This window comes from Dioscorea cayenensis, chromosome 18, assembly GCF_009730915.1.
Source record: "Dioscorea cayenensis subsp. rotundata cultivar TDr96_F1 chromosome 18, TDr96_F1_v2_PseudoChromosome.rev07_lg8_w22 25.fasta, whole genome shotgun sequence".
Lineage (NCBI taxonomy): Eukaryota > Viridiplantae > Streptophyta > Magnoliopsida > Dioscoreales > Dioscoreaceae > Dioscorea > Dioscorea cayenensis.
This window is the reverse complement of record NC_052488.1, coordinates 22143784-22165668: the sequence shown is the minus strand read 5'-3', so window position 1 is coordinate 22165668 and position 21885 is coordinate 22143784. Positions and strand designations below refer to the sequence as shown.

Sequence of the window (21885 nt, the reverse complement as noted above, 5' to 3'; positions counted from 1 at the left end):
AAAAAAAAATTATATTTTTTATTCTATTTTTTTTATTTTAATCGTTATATAATGAGTAGGATAAATACAATATCCATAATATATCGTCCTAGTCAAATAAAGGATAAAACTTTGATATAATTCTTTTTCATGTTCACTAAGGGGCTGTTTGGTTGTCTGTAAATGAAATTACATGTAAGTGAAATTACAGTGTAAGTGAAAATGCTGCATTTCTATTTACATCACTGTTGTTTGGTTTGCTGTAACTGAAAATGCTGCATTACTTTTAATTTGTTTGTTTTGATATAAGTTATAAGATATGGTCACCATGTAAGTAGAGAGGGTGAGATTACCCCCAATATACTGTATTATTATTAATTATTTAATGCATTTAAAAAAATAATTTAAACTAAAAAATTGATTTAATTTAATTTAATTTTTAAATTAATTAAATGATTTAATAAAGTATTTATTACATTTAAAAATAATAATCAGAAACTCAAATAACTAAGCAAAATAATAATAAGAAACTTAAATAATTAAACACTAACTCTAAATAATTAATTTAACTCTCCCCATCTACTCTTAACACTAATGTAAATTAATTAATTAATTAACTTAATAATAATTTTATTAAATTAAAAATATATAAAATTCTTTAATTTTATATAAAAAATATTTTTTTAATTAAAATTACATGCAAATTGGTATATTTTAAATACAAAAATGAATTTAATAAAATATAAATAAGTATAAGTTTAATTATATTAACAATTGATTACATGTAAGTTTCCATTTTCTTTTAATGCATAATTTGGAGAGTGAAGAATGATGATTTTAAATCTAATGTTTATCTGCATTTCAACTTACAAAGAAAATTTGTTGTAAATAAACGCAAAGAAAAGACACTAAAACTCAGCAAAAACTGCTTATACGTGAAAACCGATTTCACAAAGAAACCAAACAAAGATTTTTACATGTAAAATCGCTACATTACTATTATTTACGCCTATCAGAGTAAATCAAAACGACTTCTTAAAACTACCCAACAAATAGATGACTACCAGTTCTAGTCCAACATCTCTCATTAACCGTTCTTTTGCATTGAGATCTGTGTAAAGACACTGATTGAGCTAGCGTTGCCTCGAGATCGGGTCTCTCATCACAGCCATGGGCCCACACAATCATCCAATCAAAATTTGAAACGTGTAATTAAAAAAAATCTATATATAAACTGATTTTTTCCCTGAGCCCCAGAGTTCTCGTTCGAAACCGAATGGATCATCATCGCGTGGGCGACGACGACGACGAGGACCTCGAAACCCTCGTCTCGCACCAGCGCCGGGAGCTTGTTGCCGCCATGGATGCCGAATCTGACCTCGACTTTGCTTTCCGTCTCCAGCTTGAAGAAACCATGGCCGCCTCACTCGCTCTACAACCCTCATCCTCCGCCTCCCACCAAAAACTTGAGTGTACCCCTGCATCCGCTGATGATGAGATCTCTGGCGTCATCGCCCTCCAAACCCTTGAGTTTGATCGCTACGAGCAGGCGGTGAAGGACACGGAGCAGTGCCATGCTGAGATGCGCCATATCAAGGAAGACCTCCGCCGCCGCACGCACGACATGCAGGTCGCGCAAGAGATTGATGACATGCCGGATGATGAGTGGGATAGTATTGGGAATGAGTATGAGCGGCCGATTGGGGTGGAGGAGGAAGTGCCGTTCAGGCTTTACTTCAAGGGTATGTCGAGCCAGGACATGGTTCAGGGCGTGCCGGTCCAATATGCTGCAATTGCGATTGCGATCTGTGATCAGAGGGATGAACTCGTGCTCAAGATTCAGAAGCCAGTGGCCAGTGGAATCTGCCATAAGATGCTTGAGGCCAATGCTTTGATTGAGGGCTTGAATGCTGTAATTTCACTGGGGATCAAAAGGGTAAACGTGTTCTGCGACTTCAAGGCGCTTCACAATCATGTGAGTAGTCAGTATTGTGGGTATTTCTCAAATTTGTTGCATTTGATTTCCTTTTTTGTGAATGATTATATATCACATCGATTGCTTTGAGTTCTGGATGCTGGTGATCAAAAAGCTTGCGCGTTTAATTATCACTTCTGAGGAATGCTAAACAGCACTACTCTTATGGCCAATATTGCAAATTATGATTTTTGTTTTTACAAGTTAATATTTGCAAATAGAAATAGTGTTGCTTCTGATGCAGTATCTGTTAGCAGTAGGACACAAGAGGATCTTCTCTAAGAAAAAAAAATCTAGGGCTTGTTCGGTGCCTGTCTCTATTAAACTCAGTTCCTTAGTTCTCATGTTTGATTCCCCACATTCCAGTTACAGAGAGTTTCAGAATTGAGCCACTTCCCCATTTTGGCTTCTTGCCTCACCATCTAAATGTCAGTCGAAATAAGTCCAATTCTAACAAGTTCCAACCTCAGGGTTTTCAATTTTGAATGTAATCTGTATGCATATAAAGAAGCATGCTTAGATGTCACTTCATCCAAAAGAAACCCTCAAAATTGTACAGTTTCCTTGTTTGACTTTGTTGCAAACAAGCATTGGAACTCACAACTTCCATAAATTCTGCCCTTTTTTTGAAACTAATAGTTCAACTCACCTCTAGAGTTTGATGGGGCTATGGACAAACAAAACACTCTATAAGAGAAAGGCATCACACATTGTGCAAGACTCTTTGATATCAGTGAGCTGTGTTTAGAATGATACCCTCTTCTTATAGATTTTTTGTTTTGTGCCCTGGCCTTTTTTTGAAACTAATTGTTCAACTCACCTCTGGAGTTCGATGGGCTATGGACCAGCAAACACACCCTATAAGAGAAAGGCATCACACATTATGCAAGTCTTTTTGATATCAGTGAGCCGTGTTTAGAATGATGCTTTCTTCTTAAATATTTTTTTTGTTTTGTGCCTATGGGACTCAGGTTGTTAAATATTGTTTGTTAACTTCATTTATTAATTTTCTTGATTGATTGGCTTCACGCTTGCTAGGTGACCTACTAAAGATTTCTATTACATTCTTTTTGAGAAAAGATTAAGAGTTTTAAAAATCTATATAATGTTTCTAACATGGGAAGCACATGGAATGTACTTCGTAGCCCCAGTCCCATACTGAATTTGTACAGGTGAAAGTACCAACATGCATTGCATCACTATGCTATTCTTACTAAATAAGTTTGCATCTTTTTGGTCTACATCATTGGTTAAAGGGCACTTTTTAAGAATGCATTTAGATTTTCATATGGCATTTGGATAATGGTTGGGGGTGGGGGGTGCTTTACTTCAAATTTCTTAGTGCAAAAGCTTATTTGCTGCCAACTTCTTGAAGCCTTACTCTTTTCTACATTTCTTATTTTTACCATAGTATGGAGGCATTATATTTCCATGATAAGGCGTGCATTAGCTTTTAAAACTTATATTGACCATGGAAAGAATTATATGTATGATGCCTGAGTATCGGTTATAGAAAATATCATCATTAGATATTTTCTAGAGAGCTAAATAGAGTAATACTCCATTTTATTTCGTTGTATCTTGAAAATATGTCTTATTTAGAGCAGTAAATCATGAAAATGTGGTATTCTTCACTGATCAGGCTACTTTGGTCTCCATTACAGGTAATAGGTAAATGGGCTGTGAAGCAACGTAAGGTGGCTAATTTGATCGATCAAATTAAATTGCTTCAGAGAAAAGTTGAAAGTTGCGGAATGTTTTTAGTGCCAAGATGTCATGTCAGATTTGTGTTTCAACTTGTAAGGGATGCAATAGATGCTCAGATCAGAAAAAATGTTGAGCAGAATAACTGTAAGGTTCCGGCTGAAACATGCAGCATCTGTTTGGAAGATACAGATTCTTCACAAATGTTTGTGGTTGATGGCTGCTCGCATCGCTTTTGTTTTTCCTGTATGAAGCAGCATGTGGAAGTGAAGTTACTACATGGTATGCTCCCTTGTTGCCCTCGTGAAGGCTGCAACAAGGGGTTGAATTTGGATGGTTCAAGGAAATTCCTATCACCCCGACTGCTTGAGATTATGGCACACCGTTTGAAGGAAGCATCAATTCCTCCAACAGAAAGATTGTATTGCCCATATCCACAATGCTCTGCTTTAATGTCTGTAAGTGAAGCAGCAAAGTGCTCTCAGCAAGAATCCTCCTCGAAGCAACAGTTTGGTGATACATCTGGGCTCAGAAAATGTGCTAAATGCACTCGTAATTTCTGTATTAAGTGCAAAGTCCCGTGGCATGACAGAGTGTCATGCCGTGATTACAAAAGGTTGCACCCATTCCCTCGTGCTGAGGATGCAAAACTACAATTCCTTGCGAGAGAAAAACTGTGGCGGCCGTGTATAAAATGTGGCAATATGATAGAACTAGCTGAAGGTTGCTTTCATATAACATGCAGGTATAGAAATTTTCTCCTTCAATCTTACTTTGATCCAAAGGTTTCTTTCTAGGTCTTTTTTCAAAAAAATTTGGTGACAAATTTTGGTGTGACATTTAAGTTTCAAGAAATTTGGCCAGAGCCTACTAGAATGCAATTGATATTAATTATTTTGAAACAATTGATTAACCTCCTTGAATGGCTTTGCCATGTTCCTTTCTTTCTTACGTTTTTATGGATTTTATAGGTTAGCATTTACATTTGCACCACTACTTATCCTTTGTATCAAGCATCCCTCTTCTGATATCCTAAATCTGTGCTTTGTTTCTATTTGCTTTGTATAAATAAAGCTTGTTGCAAGACCACCTTTTTTCTTTATTGTGTTTTTCTGTTCATTCTCATTGAATTTTAATGTAGTACTAGTAGAAAAGTGAATTATTGAACTGCTCATTCTATTGACTAATTAGCTTAATTAGTTCTGTTTTTAATATTTTATTGCTTGGCAATGGAGAAGTTTTGTTGAGGCCTTTTAATTTTCAAAGCTAGGATTTATTTTTTAATTTTTTTTTTGGGAAATTTAATTCATATATGCACGTTTTTCGGTTAAAAGTGTGATTTTGATCTAGCACTTGTTCTAGTCTTGTAGAAGCTTGCTCGTTTGAGAATACATGTAGATATATATGCCTGCAACAAGGATGATAGCTTTATTGCAGTAAATCCGCTAACATTTTTCATCCATAGCTAACTGATATCTATCAGGGAAGCATTATCAATGGTAAAATTCTCATGCATTTTGCATAATTTTGATTCTTTCATACATGAACTTGTGAATCTCCACTTTCTTGTGATACAATAAGGTAAAGCTTATGCAAGTTTCTTGGCACCATACTTTCAACCTGAGTGAACATAAGATATTGCTCTTCTGGATTTTATTCAGACTTCTTTTAAGTTCTTGCTAATTTGGCACAGATGCGGGTACGAATTTTGTTACACTTGTGGAGCTGAATGGAGGGAGAAGAAGGCGACTTGTAACTGTCCGTTGTGGGAGGAGGACAACATTTGGTTCGACGAAGATGAAGATGATGAAGATGATGACTTTTCTGATGAGGAAGATGATGATTTTTGAGGAAAATCTATTTTGAGAATATATCTGATAGTTTGGTCATTTTGTTCCCTAGCTTTAGTGCATCTAAGTCTTTGTTTCTGGATCTTATGATAGACTGCAATCCACTGAACAATGGACACGCCCTCTAAAGTTTAAGCAAATCTGGTTTTGGTTTAAAGTCCCAGCGGTGGTTTGTTGCTGAACTAAGGACATGCATAGGATAATGGTACTCTTGCAATCTGCTTGACTTTTTGCAAATTTATTTCTCTTATCATTATTATATTGATTGAAGTATTATCTCATTGTTTTTCAATTGTGGAATATATTTTTGGTGGTAGACCTAGCAAAGTTTTTCCATGATTTGTTTTCTTTAAATCATAGATTAGCACATGTTTTCCCACTGATCTTGGATTAGTTCAGTAATGTGGTAAAAAATAAATGAATTATTTTCAAAAAATAAATTTTGCCAACTCTTTTTGTGGAGGATATTAGAACAATCTTATCTGTGTTTTTAATAATATTAATTATTATTTTTAACATTTTATATTCTATTTAAAAGGTTTACATTGTGTTTAATGATATATCGTTGGCCTGTCTGTGTATTAATCCGTCATTAGATAAAATTTTAAAAGGTTATTAAGTCATCCTAATTTATATTTTTTTTTACAATTTTTGATGGAGATATTTTTCATTTTTCTAAATAAAATAAAATAAAATAAAATAAAATAAATATCACGGTACTACGTTTTGGGTTTGGTTTTCTAGCGCTCGTGATGTTCGTTGCACCTGATGAACTACACGTGGCAACATCATAACCGCAAACATAGAAAGCAACGGGTCGATGCGGGCCAACTTCTTCAGCCGTTCGATAAGAAAATCCAACGGCTGAGATAAAACCCTAGCCGACGGCACTACCGGGAAAGCCCCTATATAAACCCCCCAAGAAGAGTTTCTCGATACCAACCCGCGAGCTTGCCGTGATCTTCGTTGCCCTAGCTCTCCCTTTCTTCCGAAGGTGAGTAGTATCTTCCCTCTCTACTTATTTTTTTTTTCTGATTTTTGGGTAAAATGTTGTTGCTATGCTCGATCAGTGATGGTATTTGATGTAGATCAATGGTTATTTGTATGATTTTTCTGTTTTTTTTTTCTTTTGATTCAAATATAAATTAAAAATTCTGTTTTTATCGCTTGTTTTGGTTTTTTAAATTCTATTTTATTGAGCCATGCGCTAAGATTGCAATCCGTGGATTTTTTGCTAGCATATTCTTGTGAAAGCATGCCATTTTAGTTTGTATGTAGAGATCTGAAGAAGTTGACTATTATCCTAGGAGGATTGGTTCAGATCTTGGTGGTAGGATGGTTATGGTCGTGGGAAAAAGGAATGAAAAGCATCCATTGTCTAATGGATAGGACAGAGGTTTTACCTTTGGTATAGGTTCAAATCCTATTGGATGCGTATAAATATCATTCCTTTTTCGATGTAATTTTTTCTTTGGAGGTGTGGATCATGATTCATGCTTGCAGTAGCAATCTATTCTTTGTTTTTTTTAATAAATTTATCCAATTTGAAACTGATATTTATTTGCATTTATACTAGACTGCTGGTGGATTCATTGCATAAAGCTCCCTTAGTTTCAATTTTCTCTTGAAACCTGTGTGTTGGTGATGATATGGTTTTCTGTAGAATATTTGATCGACAGCTTCTTGCCAATAGGTTTTGATTTCCTTCTCCTTGAGTCTCAATTTGGTTGCCTTTTTGGCTGAAGTGGTTTTTTCTATGCATAAGTTGAGTATTTTCAGTTGTTTCATCAGGTTGTTGTGGGTCATGGCTTTCCAATTATTTGGATAGTCATTGTTGTGCCACAGAGTCTGAAATGGTTACACTGCTTGATTGTTTAAAAGTTATCGATATAATGACACAGATACATATTTTCATGTACTTTGCTCAAGTCAAGTGTGAAGAAAATTGTTTGTGTATCCTCGGTTGGGGTTTTGGTAATATTTCTCTACTTCTTTGTTGTCAGAGTCTACTTGTTCAGGTGTTTTGTTAGACACAAGCTTCCTTTGTATTTCCTTTTTGTGACCTTGTTTTGGAGCAGGCATTATTTTTTTATTTATTTTTGATGATAATATGTTGTATTGCTGATTATGCACCTTTTCCATAATGATCTGTCTTTTAGTTTATTTCTGATGACTGTTGTCAGGCATCTTAAACTTTAAGGCGCTTCGTTTTTCCATATATTTGTCTTAGTATTTCTCACATTTTCTTGCCTTATGGTGCTTCATTACTATATTTTAGTCACTCCGGCATCATGGGCAAAGAGAAGGTTCACATCAACATTGTGGTCATTGGCCATGTCGACTCTGGCAAGTCAACTACCACTGGTCATCTCATCTATAAGTTGGGTGGTATCGATAAGCGTGTGATAGAAAGGTTTGAGAAGGAAGCAGCTGAGATGAACAAGAGGTCTTTCAAGTATGCTTGGGTTCTTGACAAGCTGAAGGCAGAGCGTGAACGTGGTATCACCATTGATATTGCTTTGTGGAAATTTGAGACCACAAAGTACTACTGCACTGTTATTGATGCTCCTGGTCATCGTGATTTCATCAAGAACATGATTACTGGAACTTCTCAAGCTGACTGTGCTGTCCTTATCATTGATTCAACTACTGGTGGTTTTGAAGCTGGTATTTCAAAGGATGGTCAGACTCGGGAGCATGCCTTGCTTGCGTTCACCCTTGGGGTCAAGCAGATGATTTGTTGTTGCAACAAGGTAACCATGGATACCACTATCTATTTATTGGTTATTATGTTTTTTGTTTTCTTTTTTGTTACAAGTTGTTTGAATTTTGATTATTGGTGAACGTTATATTACTTGGTCTTTTTGTGCAATCTCTATCGTAGGTTTTCAGATGCATTTAAACTTTATTTTTTTTTTAGTTCACACTATATTTTTGGATTTTTCCCATGAAATTTTATACATTGCTCCTGCTCTTTTTGTTTAGGGCATATCTCATGTTGGCCATTTTCACATTTTCTGCACTCATAAATGCTAGGAAATTGATATATCCTGTTGCTGGTATTTTGTTCACGTGCAATGTCTATACCCAAGTTTTTCATTGTTTCATGTCTTTGATATATGCAAGATGCGTGTTGGATTTCTTGGTTTCAATGATTTCCTTATACTGATGTGAACTTTTCACTTATGATGTAATGCACTAACAGCTAATTTGGTAAACTTTGCTGTGTTTAGATGGATGCCACCACTCCTAAATACTCTAAAGCCAGGTATGATGAAATTGTTAAGGAAGTCTCTTCTTATCTGAAGAAGGTGGGTTACAACCCAGAGAAGATTGCATTCGTCCCCATTTCTGGTTTTGAGGGTGACAACATGATCGAGCGATCTACCAACCTGGATTGGTACAAGGGTCCTACCCTTCTTGAGGCTTTGGATATGATTCAGGAGCCCAAGAGGCCTTCAGACAAGCCTCTCCGCCTCCCGCTTCAGGATGTATACAAGATTGGTGGTATCGGTACTGTGCCGGTGGGCCGTGTTGAAACTGGTCTCCTCAAGCCTGGTATGGTTGTGACCTTTGGTCCCACTGGCCTGACAACTGAAGTCAAGTCTGTTGAAATGCATCATGAGTCTCTCGTGGAAGCCCTCCCCGGTGACAATGTTGGTTTCAATGTGAAGAATGTTGCTGTCAAGGATCTCAAGCGTGGCTTCGTGGCATCAAACTCCAAGGATGATCCGGCCAAGGAGGCTGCCAACTTCACTTCTCAGGTTATCATCATGAACCATCCTGGCCAGATCGGCAATGGATATGCACCAGTTCTTGACTGCCACACTTCCCACATTGCTGTCAAGTTTGCTGAAATCCTCACCAAGATTGACAGGCGGTCTGGTAAAGAACTTGAGAAGGAGCCCAAATTTTTGAAGAATGGAGATGCTGGTCTTGTGAAGATGGTTCCGACCAAGCCCATGGTGGTGGAGACTTTCTCTGAGTACCCACCTCTTGGTCGTTTTGCTGTGAGGGATATGCGCCAGACTGTTGCTGTGGGTGTCATCAAGAATGTTGAGAAGAAGGATCCTTCTGGAGCCAAAGTTACCAAATCTGCAGCAAAGAAGAAATGACGGAACAGCACTTTTGCAGCCTTTTTAGCTAAAAAAGGCGATCAAAATTTAGTAGTTGAAAGCACTTTGGTTTGCAATGCTTTATTTGTTAGGGTTTTGTCAACTCCATTGATGACTGGTATCTGGTTGCAAAACTGGGTGCTAGATAGACGGTGGCGGAGCTTGTCAATTGGTCCTCGTTTTTCTCTCTTATGTGTTTCTTAAAACTCTATTTTCTGTCGCAGGTTGTCTGGTTGAGTCTACTTGAGCTGCAGAGGGTTTTACTTCTGTTGCGCCTCGGTACCTTGTTTGGTCATTATTTATAAACTATGAATGGATTTTCTTATCTTTGGGTTGAATCCAGTTTGTTCAATATGGAATTGGACGCTGATACTATTTATCTGGAGTTGTTCTATGTCAGGTGGCAAGTGGTTTGGTGTAGATTTTTTTATTGGAGTTGCAGATATTTGTGATCAGCTAAAGAGATGGTGTTTCAGGTTGGATGTTGGTTTGAAGGAATTTTTTTTTTTTTTGGAAAATCGATAGTATTTTAAAAAAAAATGTTAGGAATTGGTTGAAATACTTATTAATATTAAATTTTAAAAATTAATCAGTGAAGGTTTTGTTTAAGTAATTAAATTTTATAGACATGAGTTTTGTAACATGGGGTGCGTAGTTCCATAGAGCTAGTTTTTTGCCACATGCTTCCGCGGTTGTTTACTCTCCAAGGAGTGCTTTAAAGGCTTGTTTTGGCAGTACGTACCAGGATTACAGCGCATTAAAAAGAAAAAGAGGTATTAAGGACGGTTTAAAAATATTCCTGAATATAATTGGAGGCGATTGTTACAGCACATTCAAAAACAGAAGAGTTTTTGGCTATCAAAAACTGTTAAAATGGTACAAATAAAAATCTTCCTGAACATAATTTGGAGGAGATGATCTTTCTGGACTAGAATATAATTTTTTTTTAGAACAAATCTGAAAGTAAATTAAAAAAACCGGAGCCCGTTGTGCGTTTTCTCTGCTTGTACTACAACTCACTATCATCTTCTAGTTTCTTTTGTGCTGCTTTCTCTGCCTCAGCCAGCACAAATGCTTTCAGTGATTCAACATCTTTTGGACCTGCAAGATGTTCACAAGTCATCAGAGTGAAAACTCGAAAAACATTGTAAATTACTTATCATTTCACATGAAAAACATATGCATGACAAACATATATGATAATAATGCCCATAATTTCCCTTAATGTTTGGGGAACCGTGATTGAATGTTCCGCATGAGCTAATCATGGATCCTAAATTTGAGTGTTGTCAACCATAAAGAGTTTATTTATTGTTTTCATGTATCCGTCCAACTCATAGTTGCTTAATGTGCAAACTTGATTAATTACAAAAGGAATAAATATGAAACAACTTCGTAACAGAGGGGGAAAAACTAAATAAAACAGGACGACGTTAATAATGTGCTAATCAGGCCTGTATGGTTACCTGTATATTTGGCAACTTCCTCTCCATCATAAAATATCTTAAATGTTGGGTATGCATGAATGTCAACTTTGGAGCACACTGTTCTGCTAGTACTACAATCAACTTCTCCTATCTCTATTTCATCTTCACCTTCCACAGCATTTCCCAAGTCTTCCCAAAGAGTTCCCAAGTTCTTACTGTGGGTAAAACAAAAAAACATATGGTTATTAACAACAGCATGAGAAATGAATGTTAGATTTAAAGGCCATGTTCTCAAGTATACACACTCCTGAATAAACAACAATCCCAGAGTCCACAACTCGCAAAATACTCACCAATATTTACACCATGGAACACAGAACTTTACAAACCAGATGGTGTCTTTCTCCTTCACCTAATCAATTCAAAGAAATAAGAGCTTAAGCCAGATGATTAAAATGACGTTAAGCCAGTCGATAAAAATTGAACGTGCGTGACTTCCCATGGTGACAAAAGAAGATGCATGCCTGCAACATAGTCAAATGCTCACAAAACCCATAGTGTAAATATTTTGTTACAACTCTTGAAAAGGCCTTACATAGTTTAAAGACTAGTTTGTGACATAAATCAAAGATTATAGGAGTCACTGTCCGATGCTTAGGTAATTTCAGTCATAGGCAACAATCATCTGGAGAAGACAGCATAAAATGAATTCATAAAGGTACAAAACACATGATTTATAACATCATCCAGAAAATGTAGACTCTAGAAGGGGCAAGACACCATGTCTGGTTAAAGTTCCTAATCATTGCGCAGTTAGAAAGTTAAGATAATGAGCAGATTCTTCTTGAGATACACATCGCGAAATGAATTTATAAACGAATAGCAAAATATATAACAAATGATATATAACATCATTGTAAAAACGTAAACTTAGGAGGAGGAAATTAGTAATTACATGCCCAAATGAAGTTTCTTATCATTGGTAGTGTAGAAAGTTAAAATTATGAGGAGATTCTTTTTGAGAAGGCATGACATGAAATGAATTCATAAAGGAATGGTAAATATAAAACAAATGATTTATAACGCAATTGAAAAAGATAAAGTTTAGAAGGAGGAAATGATATGTCTCAATAAAGTTCCTGATTATCAGTTGGTTAGAATTGTAAGATAACGAGGGCAATGACTCTATCTTCTTCACCAATTCTCGTCGGAGGTAAATATATGGAACAGAACTTTGAATTCCATAAAGATTGAGCACCAATTTATGAAACATGAGACAATGGATTGTGATATCCATACCATAGACACACACTGATACTAGTTTATTTAACTAGCACAAGATTACTATTCTTAAAACTACTATCCCATAATTCTTTTAGAAAATATTTAGTTTTGCAGCTGGTATGATGTTTACAGTAACAACAAAAAACCAATCAAATCATGTGAATCCATAAATAAAAACTTTATCTTGAAATAGTTTCTTATGATTTGATGAAAAAGAACCCGTGCTACATAATTCAAATTTCATTTGAATCCTCTAAGGAATTATTATAAATCCTAAGTTGAAGCAACCAAGGTATATACAAATCTATATATATAGTGAACCCATCATTAGAATCTTAGATAGGTCTTTACAGAGTGAAAAGTATGCAGGAACTTAAATTTGTCACGAAAGAAAGAATATACAAAATTGAAGGTCTAGATGTTCGTTCACCTATCAAATTCTCCCTCAATCCCAAAAATGTCTCCTTTCGTTCAAGTCTTTGATTCTATATTCATTTTTCTTTTTCCTAATTTACAAATCTCCATTACCACCATTGAATCTCACTGTCACCCCAGCCCTGCAAACCCTAACCCTATCCACAATCACAACAATCCTAATAGCATCATACCAATAAAAAACCACCATCAAATAATTGAAAAGAAAAACCACAATCCAAAACATCAATCGGAAGAAACTGAAACGGAATCAGAGCTTCTCATTCACCTTGTCATTGAAGGACTCTGCCGTTAGGGTAAGCACTTCAGCACTTGATTCAAGGATGGAGGCTACCAAGAAGAAGAGGAGAAGGATGGACACTAAGCTTCTACTGCTGCAACTGCGACGGCGACGAAGGATCAGATCCATGGCGGAGCTTCGCCGGCGCTCGATGAGATCGGGAGACGAAGCTGCGGAGCCGAAGGCTTTATTTGGATTCGGGTTTATATCTACTATCGGATTCGGGCGTCGAAAATGTAAACCATTGATCTCCATCTCGAATATAAGGAACGGTTGAGATCGATTCACATACATCGAGATCGTGTTTTTCTGTTGATCTGGCGGTGTTTTTCATACAACACCCCCTGAAATTTTTATTTATTTTCTTTTTATCGATAAATGCAATAAACATTAATAAACTCCTTCTCTCAATAGTTAATAACTTAATACTCGATTTAAATTCTCTTTGTTTTCACTTTATCAATTTAATTTCTAAAACAGTTAGTATTCTACATTTTTCAAAGAAATTATTAATTTTCAACTTCCATATAATTTTCAATTCTACATGAATGATGGTATGGTGGTGATAATAATCTTTTTTTTATATCCACAACTAATACTTGGTGTAGTGGAATAATAATTTTGTTATAAAAATGGTGAATAATTAGACATAAGGTCAAATTTCTAGATCAACAATACTATATATACATATATATAAACATTATTGTTTATTTTACTATTTATGGCTCTCATATGGGAGGATACCATTTTTATCCCCTCTAATATTGCACGACAGGAGAGGATTTATTAATTTAATTTTTTTTTCTGAAATATATTTTGAGCGTGCACATGATAGAACTCTAATTGCTCCATGTGATGTTTAACTGAGTTAATAAATATATAGAGAATCATTAAATCACCCACTTTACTTTTCTACCCCTTAACACCTTTTTGTGGGGGAGCTTTATTAAAAAAAAAAAATCTAAATTTTATCCCCGTAGAACTTATATTGTCATCCTAATATATCTAAAGTGAGTTATTTATTATTATTTTTTTAAATATGAACAAAAATTAACTAAGAGGCATGGACTGAAAACATTGTTAATTAAAAAAAAAAAAGAATTTGATGATTTATTGAAAACAAATAATATATCAATTATATATAATTAAGGCGGGAAATGCATATATATATATATATATATATATATTAAGAAAGGGCCCTGAAGTAAGAACTGATTCCAGCTAAGTTTCCGGGGAAAATGGATTCACGTCTGGCCATGCATGCATGTCTCTAAATATACCCTCTCAAATCCCATGCATCACTCTCCACCAATACCACCTTTCTTTCTCTCTATTCTCTCCATTCTCTTTCCCACCCCAAATCAAACCTAAGAGAGGCTCGTCTGTGAATACACACACAGACAAAGCCTTCTCTCTTTTTCTTTTTCCCTTTTTGATCTCCTTCCTTCTTCTTCAACCAATTATTAATACTTATTATTACTACTACTACTTTCATGTATTTCATTCTAGCATTTGTTTTTCTTAATCTTGATTTCTTCTGAGAGTTCAGGCCCCAAGGTGGACCTTTTGATGTCTTGGGGCCTGCACTCATTCTAATCAGAAGAAGATCAGGTTTTGAGGAAATTAAGAAGAGAAAAAAGATTACTTGTTCTTCTTCTTCTTGTGATCTCAATATATATATATACACACACATATATATTTGATTGAAAGATGAGTTGCTTTGGTTGTTTCTCATTTAGGAGGAGTGCTTTCAAGAAGGAATCAACTTCTGTGGCCGCTCGTGCGGTCACCGGTAAATCACCTGGTGAGTTTTATGGTTTGTCTACTTTACTGAAAGAAAATTGATCTTTAATTACAGTTTATGTTAATCTTCTCAATGATAAATGACACAGAAAATGGGCAGCAGAAAGGTCAATTAGCAATGAATAATGTAGAACCAGGGAATGGAAACAACATTGCAGCACAGACATTCACTTTCCGGGATCTCGCTGCGGCAACGAAGAATTTCCGATCGGAATTCTTGTTGGGTGAAGGAGGATTTGGCAGAGTTTACAAAGGATTTCTTGAGAAAAGTAACCAGGTATATGAATTTCATCCTCATAATTCAGTACAGTATTCACATATGTCTTTTTTTTTTTCTGATCATGTTTCAAAATTTTCTTGTGTTCATTTATAGTTTGTGGCAGTAAAACAATTGGACAGGAATGGTTTGCAAGGGAACAAAGAATTCCTTGTAGAAGTTCTAATGCTCAGCCTTCTTCATCATCCAAATCTTGTAAATCTAATTGGATATTGTGCCGACGGAGATCAGAGGCTTTTAGTTTATGAGTACATGACTTTGGGCTCGCTCGAAGATCATTTATTAAGTAAAAATTAACAATTTATCGTTCTGTATTTATATTCATATCCATATTTACTAAATTAATCAATGTGAGATATATCTTCAGATATCTCGCCGGATAGACAACCATTGAGCTGGTACACAAGAATGAAAATAGCATTCGGCGCAGCAAAGGGACTGGAGTATTTGCATGAAAAGGCAAACCCACCGGTTATATATCGAGACCTCAAATCATCGAACATTTTACTTGATCAAGACTTCAATCCAAAACTTTCTGATTTCGGTCTTGCTAAACTTGGTCCTATTGGTGATAAGATTCATGTATCTTCAAGAGTGATGGGCACTTATGGTTATTGTGCTCCAGAGTATGCGAGAACTGGTCAGCTTACACTCAAGTCTGATGTTTATAGTTTCGGAGTTGTTCTGCTTGAGATGATCAGTGGCCGACGAGTCATCGACACTACCAAGCCAATAAATGAGCAAAATCTCATCGCTTGGGTAACAAAATTAACTTCAAATGTTTGTATTATATAGTTGTATCGTAACATAGATAAGTATCGATCGACCCTGCAGGCACAACCGATGTTTAAGGATCAGAAAAGATTTCGGGAGCTTGTTGATCCTCGGCTTCACCAGAATTTCCCTCAGAAGGCATTGAATCAGGCGGTGGCCGTGGCCGCAATGTGCCTACAAGAAGAGGCCACGGTACGGCCTTTGATAGCTGATGTTGTGATGGCATTGAGCTTCCTTTCGACCGAACCAGTGGGGAGTCCTGCTCCTCCGGCGGTGGTCGTGATGGATGAGAGTAGGCGGAGCCATTGCTCGCGCTCGCCCTCACACTCGTCTGATGATGCAAGCGACATTCATCATAACAGTTCAAGTTCTAGGAGTAGCAATGCATCATATCAAGAAGAAAGTGATTAAAGATTTGTTTTGAAACATGAAGAACATGTAAAGGAAAAAAACAAAAGGAAAAGAAAATAAAAAGAAGATATGTGCAATTGATTTATTTCTGAAGAAATGTATTTGTATAATTGTATTCTTTCTTTACTGCCCTGTGATTTAAATAGTAAGCATTTGGAGTGAGTTTATATACATTATCCCAGTGCTATTAATTAAGCCCATTTTATTAAGTATCATGGATTTAATTTTACTGAGTTTGATACAACATATAATTCAGTAATTCAAATCATATTTAGCTGAGAAGGTTCCATTTTACTTAGACTGGAACATAATACTCAGTCTAAGTGAAATCTTCCCCTTAAATGTTTTGATTCAGTGTTCAAAGTCTTCACCACAAAAACCAATCATGACTTGTAATCATGACTTGAATTAACTCATAACAATCAAAGACTACTAGTCTGATTGAAAGTGTCAAGAATAACTATTGATGATCATCAAATCAAACCATAAAATAAGCTCTGCTTTCAGATTAAAGTATACCAATTTGTAGCTAAATCATCCATATACTATTACTAATGATATCACTAGTGATATCATTAAATTCTTAAGTAAAGTGACTTGGTCAAAGTCTAAATGGCATAACATGACATCTGGTCTAGGTTGACTGGCCAGTAAACAAACACCAGGCATCAAATTTTTTTTAATGTTAATTACTTAAAGGAAAAAATTCAAGTTGTGCATTGTTGAAAAATCAAAGGCCATGGTTAATCTTTCCAAAAACTCATAATCAAAATAAGAATCTGTATGATAAAACAGACAACCAACCATTGTCAGCTTTTAATTCTAGTTAGATACATGTCTTTTTTCTGCAATAAAAATTCAAAGTAAAAGTTCTATTTAGTCCATGACTAGCATCATCAGTAAAGACCTCCCCCAGAGTCTAGTCTGAAGACCATTTCATCATCTAATGCTATAATTTATACTCTTTATTCATTCTTTTTTCTAACTATCAACTCCATTCTCACTCCTCTTCTTCAAAGATCAATGGCAGGAAAAGCACACACCCTTGAGAACACACCAACATGGGCCTTTGCAGGAGTTTTCTTCTTGTTCATCTACCTCTCTCTCTTTCTGGAGTTCTTTATCAACTTCATCAGTAAAGTAAAACAACTCAACTGTGATTTATATTTCTATTCCAAATTGATTACAATTACTTGATGTTGTTCATGGTTCACAGTGGTCCAATAAAAGGCAAAAAAAAGCCATGAATACTGCCATTGAAAAGCTTAGAGAAGGTTAGTGAATCTCTCTGTGCTTCAATCAATGTTTCAGTTATATGTGTGTACACATAATACTAAATAAAAATTGCTTCTTGTGCAGAGCTGATGGTTCTGGGATTCATATCTATTCTATTGGGAGTCACTCAGAATACCATTTCTAGCATTTGTGTGCCTATTAGATTAGAGAACACTATGCTTCCTTGTCACCTGCATCAGCAGAGTTCTCTTAGTTCTGATGGTGTTCCCAATCACTGTGCTGCTAAAGTATGAGCTTATTTTATTTGTAGTTTTATATGTTTTATTATTAATATCTATAACAAGTCCTTTCTCAGGGAAAGGTTTCAATGGTGAGTGAGAGTGGGCTTCATCAGCTCCATATATTCATCTTCATCCTTGCTGTTGTTCATGTTATGTGTGCTGTGGCCACAATGGCTCTTGGAAGAGCCAAAGTATGCACAAAGACTTGATTTTGATGCAAAATCATAAAAAAAAATTTCATTATTTTTTTATTATTGTTTTGTTTGGATTTATGTAATTTATTTAGATGAGAAAATGGAAGGCTTGGGAGAAGGAGACACAGACTGTTCAGTACCAAGTGGCCAATGGTTTGTTGATTGATTCTCAAATGTTCACAATTGAATTCAGTTTATATGAGAAGGAAAAGGGATTTTAATCTTCATGTTTTGCAGATTCAAAAAGGTTTAGATTCATCAGAGAAACATCATTTGCAAGAAGACATATAAACATTGGGACAACGTCGCCACTGTATATATGGACAGTAAGTGTGCCTTCAATTCACTTATGATTAATGATTTTTGTTCATACCTGTATCTCATGTTTGTCGAATTATCAGATGTGTTTTTTCAGGCAATTCTATAACTCAATTACAAAAGTCGATTACTTCACTTTGCGTCATGGATTCATTGCAGTAAGATTTTTTTTTTTTTTTAGTTCTTCTTCTTCTTCTCTCTATTTAAGAATGAAAACCGATAACTTACGCATTATTACTTACTTGGCAGGCTCATTTCTCAAAATACAAGACATTCAATTTTCAGAAATATATCAAGTACTCTTTAGAGGATGATTTCAAAGTTGTTTTCAGAATCAGGTTTTCATCTTCATACAAACCAGTGTTTATATATATATATATATATATATATATATATAAGTTTATAACTGTAAATAACTGCTGTTCTCCATCCACTCTGTGTCAGGCCATCAATGTGGTTTCTTGTTGTTGTTTTCATGCTCATTGACATTCATGGTAAGTAACTTAATATATTCATAAGTTACATATATATATATCTCCATGTTTCATACAAAATTCTTATAATTTCTATCAAATGGCTGAAATTTTTTAGGATGGTATTCATATTTCTGGTTGTCCTTCATCCCACTGGCTGTAAGAAATGTTTAACATAACCTTCCTTTTTTTTTTAGAAATATATATATATATATATATATATATATATGTATATCTGAAGAATTGGATGTTAATATGCAGTTAGTGTTGGCTATTGGAACAAAGCTTCAAATAATTGTTGCAAAAATGGCAATAAGACTCCATGAACAGAATAGAGTGATAACAGGAGCTCTTGTAGTGCAACCAAATGATGATCATTTCTGGTTTAGTAATCCAAAATTGATCTTATTTCTACTTCATTTAGTTCTTTTTCAGGTAAATTATGATCATTTTATATATGTTTATTTAATGCAACATAAGAGAACAAATTTTACTAATCACTTCTTGTACTTCTATTTCTGCAGAATTCATTTGAACTCAGCTTTTTCATTTGGATTTGGGTAATTAGATTTCTGAAACTCATTAATTCTTTAAAAATCAGAGTCTTGGTTATTACTTAGCTTGATTTTTTTTTTTATTAACAATTTCAGTGGGAATTTGGATTGAGATCTTGTTACCATGAAAACTTTGAGATCACCATTGCAAGAGTTGTTATAGCGTAAGTGAATTGTAAATTTTTTTTACCGAATATTTCCTTAATTTTAATATTAATGACTCCTTTTTTTGAAATATTTTTCAGGATTATTGTTCAATTTGTTTGCACTTATAGCACTCTTCCTATGTATGCACTTGTAACACAGGTAATAACAATTAAACCAATTTTTTAATTATGTTACATTTTTTTTAACCATGTTAAATACTGTCAATAAATTAATTCATTAATAATTAAGATTTATTTATATATATATATATATTGACAGATGGGATCAAAGTTCAAAGGGCATATGTTTGAAGAGAGTGTTGGAAAAATAATAAGGAAATGGCATGAAGATGTCAGAACTAAGAGGAAGGAGCAACAAGTTGAGGCTGTAACAAATGTATCACCCACTCAATAAAAGGAAATATTTACCACTTTTTGTACATAAGAACCATGTTAAATTTTGGCCAAATTTATAGAAATATATATATTTATATATATAAACTGAACTCAAGGACTTCATACTCACAATTAAATGGCTCAATACCTTGACCCGGCAAAGGGTCTAGTATTTACTTGTCTACTTAAGTCAAGTGACACCTAGAACGGACAATCTAAACTTGGTTTTTGTTATTTTAGTGTCTATAATTCCCCTGTCCAATAATGTTATGCCAATTGTCACTTCCGGTGGACTACGTGGCATAATCTTTAGTCGCTATTACTGTATATTTTTCCTTATTTATTTATTTATTTCACTACTGTTATATAACCGGTAGTTTATTTTATTTTATTTTTATAATTTAGTAATAGTTTCTTGACTTTTGCACTTTTTAAGTCCTTTTTAGAGATATCTCAAAATCCCAGAGATGAAACTAGATTGATCATTGATTGCATCCAATGGATAGTACCAATTCATATATATAATTTTAGACAAGATAAAAAGTGTCTTTGAACAAATAGGTAGATACTAGTTACTTTGCATAATTTTTCTAAACAAATAATAGCCGTTAAATCATCCCCGATAGATGATGATCTAACTCTTTGAAAAATAACATACTGCAATCGATCGTTTATATATATATATATATATATCGGCTACCTTCATCTATTTCCTAGTAATAAAAGTGCTCTAAACGATCGAGCCAAATAATCGAAAAGTTCTATAAAAGATAAATTACCTCAATAGTCCCTTAGATATACAAGATTTCGATTTGAACCACTCATGGTTTTAAAAACTGACCTAAAATTTTTGATTACCTCGAACCACTATTGACATATATATAAAATAAATAAAACTGTATAAAAATATAAAATAAAAAAGCAATTTGTTGAGTTGTATAAATAAAATATAACTTCTATTTACAAGAATGAGAGGAAAAGAAAACCAGACCAAAATCAGAAACGTTCAGTGAGAGTTGGTAAACTAATCATCTTGCATACAAAGGAAATTAAATCAAAACTACTCAAAGGCCATCCACCCATCAACAACTCTCTTGAGTGCATGATATATGGTCATGTTACTATTTCTTTTTCGGTACCAACATTTTTATATTTATTTTGATCCTGCTGTCTCAAAATAATTTTTGGCAAGATATACAAAATATTCTATATAAATTATATAGATAAAAATTTCTTTCAGACATTTCCATTATACTCATAAGGAGTGGCACATTATCTAATCTTAGACAGCTTGTATTTCCAATGAGAAAAACTCCATGACTTTAGAAAGTACTTTGATTATATTATACTTTTTCTGACATAATATTAATCATTTTTAAATATATTTTCAATTAATTCATTCAGAAAATATTCTAAAAAGTGAAGAAATGAATTGATTTTACGTATTGTCAATCAATTTTCAAATAAATAAACCCACTAAATGACACTCAAAACGAGATAAACACGCATTAAATTAAACAGTAAAGAATAAAAAACAAACACATATTTATAAAAAAAAAAACAAAATAAATAAATTTATCAAATATTAATTTTTTTCGGATACTAAGGATAAATAAATTCATTAAAAATCTCAAATTAGGGGCGAATATAAATGTGAAGTACAATTTAGCTACACTTTTCATCTTTTATTTTATCAAACATTAAACTAACCCAATATAAAAGCATTCCTAATTATAGTGCTTCATTAAAACGAAGGAAAAAAGACAGGTAATTCTAACAACCAAACTTTGGTTCTTACCTTCAAAAGCACCATCTTTCCTTGAAAACATGCACCGTTTCACGCCTCTCATGCTTCTTGTAATCCAACAACGTCAAACCACTTCCTCTCTTATTCCTTCTTCTTTCCACCATCTCAACCCTATCTATACCTCTCCATCACCATTTCTCATTCTCATTCTCACTCTTCTTTCTTT

At 34.5% G+C, this 21885-nt stretch overlaps 5 protein-coding genes across 5 annotated transcripts; 4 read left to right on the top strand and 1 right to left on the bottom strand.

The window, feature by feature from the left end:
• The first annotated feature begins 1239 nt into the window (after nt 1-1239).
• Nucleotides 1240-5749, top strand: LOC120282488. Its single transcript, XM_039289312.1, has 3 exons — nt 1240-1954; nt 3619-4403; nt 5352-5749. Exons 1-3 carry the CDS (start codon nt 1256-1258, stop codon nt 5506-5508), a joined length of 1641 nt encoding a protein of 546 aa, XP_039145246.1. The 5' UTR covers nt 1240-1255; the 3' UTR covers nt 5509-5749.
• A 634-nt stretch (nt 5750-6383) lies between these two features.
• LOC120282004 (elongation factor 1-alpha) lies at nt 6384-10002 on the top strand. Its single transcript, XM_039288711.1, has 3 exons — nt 6384-6502; nt 7787-8261; nt 8742-10002. Exons 2-3 carry the CDS (start codon nt 7800-7802, stop codon nt 9621-9623), a joined length of 1344 nt encoding a protein of 447 aa, XP_039144645.1. The 5' UTR covers nt 6384-6502; nt 7787-7799; the 3' UTR covers nt 9624-10002.
• Nucleotides 10003-10397: 395 nt separating this feature from the next.
• On the bottom strand, nt 10398-13246 carry LOC120282472 (protein disulfide isomerase-like 5-1). Its single transcript, XM_039289296.1, has 4 exons — nt 13038-13246; nt 11404-11462; nt 11090-11265; nt 10398-10724 (listed from the first exon to the last, which is right to left on the bottom strand). The coding sequence occupies exons 1-4, from the start codon at nt 13176-13178 to the stop codon at nt 10633-10635; spliced, it is 468 nt and encodes a 155-aa protein (XP_039145230.1). The 5' UTR covers nt 13179-13246; the 3' UTR covers nt 10398-10632.
• LOC120282936 (probable serine/threonine-protein kinase PBL7) lies at nt 13177-16314 on the top strand. The gene is made up of 6 exons (XM_039289767.1): nt 13177-13250; nt 14789-14853; nt 14942-15129; nt 15226-15415; nt 15497-15888; nt 15964-16314. The coding sequence occupies exons 1-6, from the start codon at nt 13177-13179 to the stop codon at nt 16312-16314; spliced, it is 1260 nt and encodes a 419-aa protein (XP_039145701.1).
• A 919-nt stretch (nt 16315-17233) lies between these two features.
• Nucleotides 17234-20022, top strand: LOC120282471 (MLO-like protein 3). Its single transcript, XM_039289295.1, has 15 exons — nt 17234-17454; nt 17531-17588; nt 17674-17837; nt 17906-18022; nt 18118-18178; nt 18263-18351; nt 18427-18501; nt 18593-18681; nt 18788-18837; nt 18935-18975; nt 19078-19251; nt 19341-19376; nt 19467-19534; nt 19616-19676; nt 19797-20022. The coding sequence occupies exons 1-15, from the start codon at nt 17338-17340 to the stop codon at nt 19929-19931; spliced, it is 1335 nt and encodes a 444-aa protein (XP_039145229.1). The 5' UTR covers nt 17234-17337; the 3' UTR covers nt 19932-20022.
• The last annotated feature ends 1863 nt before the right edge of the window (nt 20023-21885 follow it).

Bases quoted from the DNA above. Each gene is read 5' to 3' on its own strand.
- LOC120282004 (XM_039288711.1), top strand. From the start codon at position 7,800: ATGGGCAAAGAGAAGGTTCACATCAACATTGTGGTCATTGGCCATGTC. The intron at 8,262-8,741 runs GTAACCATGGAT...TGCTGTGTTTAG, and splicing joins TGATTTGTTGTTGCAACAAG to ATGGATGCCACCACTCCTAA.
- LOC120282472 (XM_039289296.1), bottom strand. From the start codon at position 13,178: ATGGATCTGATCCTTCGTCGCCGTCGCAGTTGCAGCAGTAGAAGCTTA. The intron at 11,463-13,037 runs GTGAATGAGAAG...TGAATTGATTAG, and splicing joins CAGAGTCCTTCAATGACAAG to GTGAAGGAGAAAGACACCAT. The intron at 11,266-11,403 runs GTGAGTATTTTG...TTTTACCCACAG, and splicing joins GTTCCATGGTGTAAATATTG to TAAGAACTTGGGAACTCTTT.
- LOC120282488 (XM_039289312.1), top strand. From the start codon at position 1,256: ATGGATCATCATCGCGTGGGCGACGACGACGACGAGGACCTCGAAACC. The intron at 1,955-3,618 runs GTGAGTAGTCAG...TCTCCATTACAG, and splicing joins TCAAGGCGCTTCACAATCAT to GTAATAGGTAAATGGGCTGT. The intron at 4,404-5,351 runs GTATAGAAATTT...AATTTGGCACAG, and splicing joins TGCTTTCATATAACATGCAG to ATGCGGGTACGAATTTTGTT.
- LOC120282936 (XM_039289767.1), top strand. From the start codon at position 13,177: ATGGCGGAGCTTCGCCGGCGCTCGATGAGATCGGGAGACGAAGCTGCG. The intron at 14,854-14,941 runs GTGAGTTTTATG...TAAATGACACAG, and splicing joins GGTCACCGGTAAATCACCTG to AAAATGGGCAGCAGAAAGGT. The intron at 15,889-15,963 runs GTAACAAAATTA...TCGACCCTGCAG, and splicing joins AGCAAAATCTCATCGCTTGG to GCACAACCGATGTTTAAGGA.
- LOC120282471 (XM_039289295.1), top strand. From the start codon at position 17,338: ATGGCAGGAAAAGCACACACCCTTGAGAACACACCAACATGGGCCTTT. The intron at 17,455-17,530 runs GTAAAACAACTC...CATGGTTCACAG, and splicing joins TTATCAACTTCATCAGTAAA to TGGTCCAATAAAAGGCAAAA. The intron at 18,023-18,117 runs GTATGCACAAAG...TAATTTATTTAG, and splicing joins TGGCTCTTGGAAGAGCCAAA to ATGAGAAAATGGAAGGCTTG.